Source organism: Urocitellus parryii, chromosome 8, assembly GCF_045843805.1.
Source record: "Urocitellus parryii isolate mUroPar1 chromosome 8, mUroPar1.hap1, whole genome shotgun sequence".
NCBI classification, from domain to species: domain Eukaryota; kingdom Metazoa; phylum Chordata; class Mammalia; order Rodentia; family Sciuridae; genus Urocitellus; species Urocitellus parryii.
This window is the reverse complement of record NC_135538.1, coordinates 153,814,139-153,823,899: the sequence shown is the minus strand read 5'-3', so window position 1 is coordinate 153,823,899 and position 9,761 is coordinate 153,814,139. Positions and strand designations below refer to the sequence as shown.

Below are 9,761 nucleotides of genomic sequence, written 5' to 3'. Positions count from 1 at the left end.
ATCTCACCTTGTGAAGACATACAGCAACTGCCCATAAGAGAGCTTCCCCATCCCCAGCCCATAAATACCCCTGTGTGAACAATAAAAGTTTGCAGCTTGATCAGAACTTTTGTCTTGCTGTCACCCTTCGTGTCTCTTGTCCCTTCATTCCTCCCCATCTAGGTTCGCTGCCCACGTTGATGTGTCCTGCCGGTCGGGACACTTTCGATGGACTTCTTCTACTTTTCCTGGAGCTTAGACTCGGGAGAGCCCTGTGCAGGTGCAGTAGAGAAGGGTGCTGAGTGCTGACCACAACTTTCTGGGCTGCGTGTTGCTGGAGGGTCCTCTCTGCACAGCACTGCTACCCTCTGTGTCCTCAGGTGTCTGTCTGGTGTCCAGCACCATGTGATTCTTTCATTCTTTGGCATGAGTGAGTCATGGGGGAGACACTTCCAGGCCATAGGCCATGTTGATTCCCGTGACACCTAAACCCTCACCCACTGGTCTGAGCATCCACAGATGGTCTCTTCCTGGAGAAATTGCTGTTAAGATGTTACAAAGGGCGATTTTCTAATTTCACTGCTCTCCTTTTGCATTTATCATTTGTGTGTTCCATGCAAGTAAGAGCTTTCCCTTCACACTGGTTCACTTACGTTCATTGTGCACCTTTGTGTTCTTCGTTCATGGGAAGGTGATGTCATTTTATGTCATTACTCAGTTTGACTCAGGTTTTCTCACTTTGGCTCGTAGAGCCTTGCAAGGAGGCCCCCTGGTTGGCATGCCTGTCCCTCTTGGATCCCTTCTTTACCTTGTGACATAATAGACGCTCAGTCTCATCTTACCTTTCTCTGAATTAGCCGTGAAACCACCTCTGTGGTAAATGCTCTGCTTCCTTTGTATCAGAAAACGGTATTCAGAACCCAGACCTGGACAGAGGTGAATCAAGTAAACCATTTTATTTCCCTGCTTTCATACCCGAGACATGGTCTCATCCAAATGAGCCCAAATAGTGCTCTCTTCAAAGGGCTCGTCTTCCACCAGATGCACAAGTGTTTGGGGTCTGCTCTGGCCAAGTGCACCCCTGGGTAAGGGAACAGGGTCACACAGGAGTGAGGGGACAGTGACCAGGGCCCTGGCTCCCACCCAGCCCTGTGCTGTGCTCCCTGGTGGAGAAGCCACACTCCTCTCACGTCAGCTCGGCCCTGAGATCAACATGTTGGTGTCCTTTGCACCAGGGACCAGGACGGCAGCAGAGTGAACACGTGCAAGGGTCATTCTTGTCTGTAGATGACCGTGGAGGTGTCCTTGAGCTTTGCACCAGGACTGATTTCTAAAGGAGGGGTGGGAGGATCCTTCTGAGTGTCCAGGCTCACTTCCTGTTTCACGTATGAGGAGTAAAGCAGCCCGTCAGGGCAGCAATGTGAGCTCCGTACACAGATGTAGGACGGTGACTTTGGTCCTGCCCAGGTCCTGGTTGGGGCTTTCTCTGAGAGCAGAGTCCCCAGTGCTGGTCATCAGGTGCCACATCCCTGTGGGTGGAGAAGCCTTAAACATGAGTGGGGGTGACCCTCTGTGTCTCAGACCCTGGCCCCATTCTGATTCAGTCGTGGGCCTTTGGGAAGGGGAAGGGAAGGCCAGGAAATGGAACCTCAGACACAGAAACTTGGACGGTTGTTCACTTTCTCACTGCACAAACTTCTACTAAAATAATTATGTCCCAATTAAGCCTGGGATTACTTCTGAGCCAAACAAAAGCAGTAATTGTGGAGGGAGAGAAAGCCCTACTCCAGGGACTGAGGTCTCAGAGCGGTTGATGCTCTCTGACAGGTGTCACCTGTGACAACTGGAGTCCTGGAGGTGGTTTATGTAGCGAGAGCCCCACAGACCCAGAGGTACAACAGGACCTGGGGAGCTGCCCTTGTCACAAGGACCAACGCAGAGCTGTCTGCAGCACAGCCACCAGGTGAGTGGCCTGAGGGTTCTGGTGTCCTCACAGGCACACGTGACCTTTCCGCAGCAGCACGGAGCTGACCCTCTGTGGCTGAGCAAGGGGGTTGCTGAGAGGGTCATGAGCCTTAGGGCCTCACTCTGCCTGTTTGTAGGAAGGACCTGAAGACAGAAGACACAGATGTCCCCCCAGAGACTCTTAGGCATCTCTGTCCTTACGTTCAGGATCTGGTGCCACGAGAGAGCTCTGGGTGCATATTTGCAGAAGGTTACCCTCTTACTTTATTTAACAAGTTAGAATGGTACAGATCTTTACAAGCATCTATGAAAAGTTTTGTACCTTCACCCTGCAATTTAACCTGAATTGTGACTGCATTAGCCTTCATAAAATTTGACATTTCCTTTTTGACGCATTTCTCTTTTTCCAGGATGGAGCCCTGTGGTTTTTTTCTTTATGTTAACAATTCCTTAAGCAAGTTTCTGAGTGATTTGGAAGATTTGTTTCTGTGTTCATCCTTGAATCATCCCTATTACATTATATTTTATGCCATACTTGGAAGTCACTTCCACTACTTACACACATGTTAGATGGAGAAACTATTAGAAACTATTAAGATTAAGTGCTGGGGTGTGGCCCAGTGGTAGAGCACTTGCCTAGCATGTGTGATGCCCTGGGTTCTATCCTCAGCACCACATAAAATAAATAAATGAAACAAAGGTATTGTGTTCAACTATAACTAAAAAATGATTATTTAAAACAAAAACAAAATTAATATTAAACACTATAGTTGTTTTTTAAAGAGTATCACTATGACTCTGCCAGGCTGTGGGTTACTATAACATGAAATATCTCACTTTAGTTTTATCCTGTTATTTTGCAGCAAGAATCAGTCACTTCATGATTCATTTTGAAAACCCTGTCTGATGCATGCACTCATGTGCATGAACTGTTGACTGTTGGTCCTGGTGGGGCTTGTGCCTGTCTGAATGTGAAGCCTGACTTGTAAAATAGTTCACTACTCCCCAAGGCAACCTGGGAGAGAAGGCAGATGTCTGATATCTCCACTTTGGACAGCAAGAAAGAGAAGTCATATATTAGAAGTCTCTGAATCTGCTCCCAAACATGAGTCAGAGCTTTGAAACTGGGAGAAGGAAGAGAGAGCTAGAAAATATGTGAACACCTAGACAAACAAATGAAAAACACACAGGAGAAGTTCTGATAAATCTGCGAGGACATTGGGACATACCGACCCCAGTAGTAATTTTTCACCCATCAAGAGGCTCCCTGGTACACACTAGGGCTTGCAGAAAAGTGTCGGTAGTATAAACAACCTGCAATTCCCATGCATTGGACCAAACATCCTTGTTTCCTTCATTCTGGAGAAGTTGCCCACAGTTTGAAAGAAATCCCTTGGTGAGAAAAGGGATTGAGAACAGAGGTGTAAGGAGCAACCTTTTATCCATGCCTGAAGTCTGAAAATCGGCTTCGCCTGGTGAAGACCAAAGCAGCCCGTTGTTAACCAGGCTTGCAGGGAGCCACACAGAGCAGGCTGCACGTCTGACAGAAACCATTCCCCTGCAGTTCTGCAGCAGCTGCACTGGGCCACGGTGACCCTGTGTGAGTGAGTTCTTCCCAGTGTAATGATCCCCTCCTGCTGTGCCAAGTGTGGCCCTTAAGGGAGCCTAGTCCATGCCTCACCTCACCACTGCACCAACCCTAATTAACCCCTTCTCCTCACCCAGCTCCATAAGCATCCACACATCCAGAAGGGAGGCTGGCTCCCCCAGTGGTCCTTGAGGTCACTCAGGGGAACTCAGACCTCTGCCAAGACCTTCCTAGAGGGTCACCCTGGCTCCTCTGGCACCAGCCATGGCTGCATCTGCTGAGGACCTGATCTTGTCAGACAGGACACTCGATGCTGATGTCTTTGTCTGATTCAGGTAACACCAGAATCCTACCTGGAAAGGTCGTGCAGACTGACTTGACCTTGAGGATCACCAGGACCACCACAGACTTGTAAGCAGGAGGTCCCAGCGTCGGTTGGGGCTTACAGTTTAGACACATTAAGGTTCAGTTCTCAAAAATGAGACATTTGTAAGCAAAAGGCAAACCCAGAAACCATTATACTCCCAAAATGTGACCCAGAAAGGATACTGAGCTGAAGGAGAGGCACTGTGGGTGGTGTGATGGTCAGAGAAGGGAAAGACCTGAGCATCGGGGTTTTCTAAGGTGTGTGTATGGGGGGTGGGGAGGGCTGGAAGGACACGCCTGAGCCCAGGATTTTAGAACTGATGATGAGGACAGACAGAATGGTAACAGACACATGGCAGAAGTTCAGGTTTGGCCAACGGGGGTTGAAGGCAGCCTCGCTGAGGTTGAGCACAGGGTGGGATTAGGGATGTGGAAGCAGAACTGGTTTTGCTTGTGTGGACTTTAAACAAAAGCTGGATTGAAAACTTAGAACTTTGAGTACTAGCCCCCAGGATAGTATTTTCCCTAAAATATTTATTAGTTAAAGAGACACACAGAGAATGCCGTTGTGGTTTAGAAATGAGGGTCCCACCAAGCTCATGAGTGGAGCCATGCAGGGAGTCAGAGAGGCAGTGATGGGTCCCGAGAGCCTTGGTCCAGTCAGTGCCTTAGTCCCTGCTGGGGTTAACGGGGTGACTGTAGGCAGTGGGCAACTGGGGGTGCGCCTTGGGTGGGCATTTTGTCCTGTGTGGGGGTCTCTCTCTTGCTTCCTGTTGCCATGTTCTCAGCTACTTTTCTGCACCACATTCATCTGCCATGATGTTCTGTCACACCTCTGGCCCTCGAGGATGGAGTTGGCCCTCTGTGGACTGGGATCCCTAAAATCACGTGCCCACAAATGAGGCTTTCCTCCTCTAAAATTGTTCTTGTCAAGTCTTTTGGTTACAGACGAGGAAAAGAGGAGTAAAACAAGAGACCAGAAAAATGAGTAGAATAGTTCTTTAGATAAAACTGGCACTGTGGTGTGTGTACTGACTGCCATGACACTTTAGAGAACTGATGTATGAAAGGCTTTCTGAAGACAAATATAGTCATTTCTGATTTTTTTTTCCCTAAAACATGTCTGCAGCATCCACAGGCCTCTGCCTAAGAAGTAAGAAATGGCTCTGAACTTTGCAAAAGGAACAACCTTCATGTTCCTAACAGGAATGGGCATTGCTGGGAACACCTTTGTCCTTGTGAGCTACATTTACGTTTTCAGAGGCAGTGAGAAGAAACCTATCCACCTCATTCTCATCCACTTGGTTTCTGCAGATATCCTAATGCTTTTTACCAAAGGCACACCAAGGACAATAGCCAGCTTTGGTTTGAGAAACCTAGGTGACGTAGGCTGTAAGATGGTGGTTTATCTGGAGAGGGTGGCCCGGGGCCTGTCCATCAGCACCACCAGTCTCCTCACAGTGGTCCAGGCCATCACCATCAGCCCCAGAGCCTCCAGGTGGGGGAGGCTGCAGCCCAGGTCAGCATGGCGCCTGCTTCCCTTGTTGCTCTTCTGTTGGATTCTCAATTCCTTGATAAGCATGAACTTACCATTTTACATCAAAAGTACCAACAGCTTGAACACATCAGAATTTAGTGAAAGTGACAACTACTGCTATTTTATACCAGAAAACTGGATAATTGGAAGGATTTTCACTGGTCTCATGGTCTTCAGAGATGCTGTGTTCCAGGGTGTCATGGGCGGGGCCAGTGGCCACATGGTCTTCCTCCTCCACAAGCACCACCAGCAGGTGCTCCACCTTCAGACCTCCAAGCTCCTCCACAGAACCCCCCCTGAGGTGAAGGCTGCTAAGAGTGTCCTCCTTCTGATGCTCTGCTTTCTCTTCTTCTATTGGGCAGACTGTTTTGTTTCATTATGTTCATTTTTCTCCTTACTGAAGGATTGTGTATCTGGAAGTGCTCATGAATTTCTGACCGTTGGTTATGCGATTGTTAGCCCATTTCTGCTGATTCACAGAGATGGATATCTGGTTGAAAGTTGCCGTGCTCAAAGAAAGAAAAATTTTGAGAAATTATCCATTTCAGTGATCCTTTTAGTATGTTTGAAATCCTGTTAATTTTGTGTTGCTGTATGTGATGCAAGACATTAAGAGGAGGGAAGTCACACAGAGGTGCATTCTCACAGCTCAAAGTCGGTGACAGTCTTGAATGTACAGAGGTCACTGGGAGCTGGAGGGACCCAGCTATCTCCTCTTTTTTTCTTCCTGATGTTCTCCTGCATGTTAGGTGGCTCTTTCATACCACCACTTCTGCTAGTGAGAAGCCAAAGAACAATTCAGAAAATCACATCAAGATCACTTATGTATTCATCTCCAGACCCAAGAAGTCCAATTCTAGGGCCTGGTCTTCCAGATGTGCTTGCTTACATAAGATACACAGAATAAAAATATTTTATATTACAGTTTTAATTGATAAACAAACTTGAGTATTCAATAAGTGGGCCATTGCCGAAAGCCAAGTGCCAATGTCTCGGCTTGGCACAGAATCACGAGCCACCACACAGCTTTGTAGACTCAAACAGCAATTCTTTATTCCCGATCTCACATCAGCCTCCACACACGTTCAGGGGCAATTCCAATATGTCCTATCCCAAATCCTACTCCACGAGGCTTTTTTCAAATTCCATTTGAATCTCACGAGAACTCAAGGAGAACAAGCAGCAGGAACACCCTAATCCCAGCAGCAATAATCTTCAACCTCAACTTCCCTAAAACTCCTATTGTCACGCCCTAAACCCAAGGACGGAGATACTTCCTGCAGGAATACACCCTAATCCTGGATCCACCCTGGTGATTGAGCAGGGTCACCTTTCTCAAACACACAAGCAAGGTCGCAGCAAATTTCCAAGGCAAGTCCATTTAACATGGGGTACACTGGCAAGGATACGATGCGTCATACCTACTTGGTAATGGCCCTCAGCAGGCCATTGTTGTTATTTAAAGGTATTTATAATTTTTATTCAACAAAGTTGAATTTTATTCAACTTGTTAAAACAAGGGTGGGTTAAAAGTGGGTTGATATCTACTAGGATGTAGGGAATATAACAAATAAAAATCAGTGGAGACTAATAGTACTTTATAAAGGAATACCAAGCATTTAACTGGATTGTGTCTGCATATGAACAGCTGCAAAACATAAAAGAACCTGGAAGAGTAGTTCCTCATTTGGGAGAAAGAAGCCTTATGGAGGTGCACCAAGAAATTATTTTTCTCTTTTCATATTTTCTAAACCTTTAAATGCATTATTAAGTAAGTGTATAAATAAAATTGAAAACAATCTGTGGCTTCTATAAAGACATTGCTTTTTATGGCCTTTCCATTGCTCATGCTTTTGACCTTCCCTAATTTTAATGATATACAAACTGTTCTGGTTTTAATTAGGGGAAAAAATGCTTTGCCCTTGTCCTAAATTGGAACCCAGAGCCCATGAGTTTGGAATGCACACTTCTGACAATGAGGGCCTCGTCAAGCCCCTCTGCACTACCTGGGATGCATTGTGCTCACTCCACATGTTCACTGAAGTAGGATCAGAGGGAGGAGACACAGGCGCTCCTGGGGACAGAGGTTCTTTGTGTCTCTTGGTGGCCCTGCTGATCAGTGGAGTAGACAAAGGGGAAGGAAAGGAGGGGGAGAGATGGGACAGGGAAGGACAGTGGGGTGAATGTGACCTCACTCCCCATCACATTTGTGAGTACACCACCGTGAGTCAGGCAGACTTAAATACAGATGTGAGAGATACAGAGCCAACCAGTATTTATGAAATGATAAGTTTGACAATATGCCTAAACTCATATAATGAAGTTCTTTGGTCAATAGGACCCAAAGTCATCTACAGGTTCAATATCATCTCTATCAAATGACAATGACATTTTTCACAGAACTAGAGACAATAGTCCAAAATTCATATGGATGAGGACAAGACCTGGAATAGCCAAAGCGATCCTGAGCAACAAGAGCAATGCTGGAGGAATCTAACGCCACATCTCAAATTGGACTGTAGAGCTATAGTAACAAAACAGCATGGTACAGAATGGACTAGAGGACACAGGGACAAAGCCACAAGGTACAGACATCTGACCTTGGTAAAGGTGCCAAAAATATATGTTGGAGGACAGACGGCTTTTTAAACAAAGGGTGCTGGGCCCCCTGGATATCCATATGTAGAAGAAGGAAGTCAGATGCCTGTTTCTCACCCACAAACATCAACTCAAAAAGTACCAGAGACCTAGGAATGCACCTGAGTACTGCAGCCACTGTCTGAGACACAGCAGAAACACTCAACATTCTGACCCAGGCACCAGCCTCCTTAGTAAGTCTCCTAAAGCTCAAGAAAAAGAAAGTAAAACAGCAACAATTTAAAAGCAAGCCAGGCATGGTGGCCCACACCTGCAATCCCAGCGGCTGGGAGGTTGAGGCAGGAGGATCTCAAGTTCAAAGCCAGCATCAGGCATTTGGCGAGGCCATAAGCAACTTAGTGAGACTGTGTCTCAAAATATAAAATGAAAAGGGCTGGCAAGGTGGCTCAGTGGTTGAGTTCCCCTGGGGCAATTCCTGGTACCACAAATAAATAAATAAATAAAATAAAGTAAGAAAACCAGGAACCAATAAGTGTTGTGGCATCAAATGAGAAATTCTGCATAGCACAGGAAACAAGAGATTTGAAAGAGAGCTTGTGGTATGGGAGAAAACCTTTGCCATCTACACTTGCTATGGAGAATTAATAGCCATAATGTATAGAACTGGACAAAAAAATCCAAATCCCCCCAAAACAACTACAATTGAACAAATTGAAAGACCCAACAAACACAAAACAAATAACCCAGTCAATAAATGGGCAAAATATCTGAACAAACATTTCTCAAAAGTAGAAATACAAATATTTAACAAATGTATGTAAAACTCTTCAACATTCTTAACCAGTGAGGAAGTGAAAATCAACTACACTGTACTTTTATCTCACTCAAGAGCACACAACATTAGGGACACAGATCATACTAATTGTTGGTAAAGGTGTGGGGGAAGTATATATATATATATATATATATATATATATATATATATTATATATATATATTGTTGGTGGGACTGAAAATTAATACAAGGACTTTGGAGAGCAGTTTGGAGATTCCTCAAAGACTAGGGATGAAATAACCACATGATGTAGCTGCCCCACTCCTTGGAATTATTCAAAAGAACTAAAATCAACTTATTACAGTCATACAGGCAATTCAATGTCTTTTGAACTGCAATCCATAATTGGGAAATTATTGAATGAGCCCAGGTGGCCACCAATAGACGAATGGATCAAGAAAAATTGCTCTGTATAACAATGGAGCATTACTCTGCGATAATTTTGTTGTTTGGCAATAAAAGGATGGAACTGAAAATATCAGGCTAAGTGAAATAAGCCCGACTCAGAAAGTCAAGGTTCAAACATTTTCTCTCATATGTGGGGTGGGGTAGGGGTGGAGAGAGAAGATGAGAAGGAATATAAAAGTTATCTCATGAAACTAGGAGAATAACATATAGAACAGAGGAATGTGCTTGAGAGAAGGAGAGATCAAAGATCAACCAAATTGAGCTACATCCCTTATGAGAATCCCACAGTAAATCACATGAATATATATGTCAATGTGCATATATCTATGATTTTGAAATAATAAAAATAGAAGGGAGATCAAAAGGGTAGAGCCAGCAGATTAGCAGGAGGAGAAAGGGAAAGAATAGGAAATTAATGGAGAACAAAGTTGATAAGATCATGTTGAGTTGAATAAGAACATGGCATTATTATCCCTCTAGTGAGT

General features: G+C 45.1%; 1 protein-coding gene across 1 annotated transcript; it reads left to right on the top strand.

Moving 5' to 3' along the window:
- Positions 1 to 5,034: 5,034 nt before the first annotated feature.
- LOC113201018 (putative vomeronasal receptor-like protein 4) lies at positions 5,035 to 6,015 on the top strand. The gene has a single exon (XM_077801560.1). The coding sequence runs from the start codon at positions 5,059 to 5,061 to the stop codon at positions 6,013 to 6,015; it is 957 nt and encodes a 318-aa protein (XP_077657686.1). The 5' UTR covers positions 5,035 to 5,058.
- The last annotated feature ends 3,746 nt before the right edge of the window (positions 6,016 to 9,761 follow it).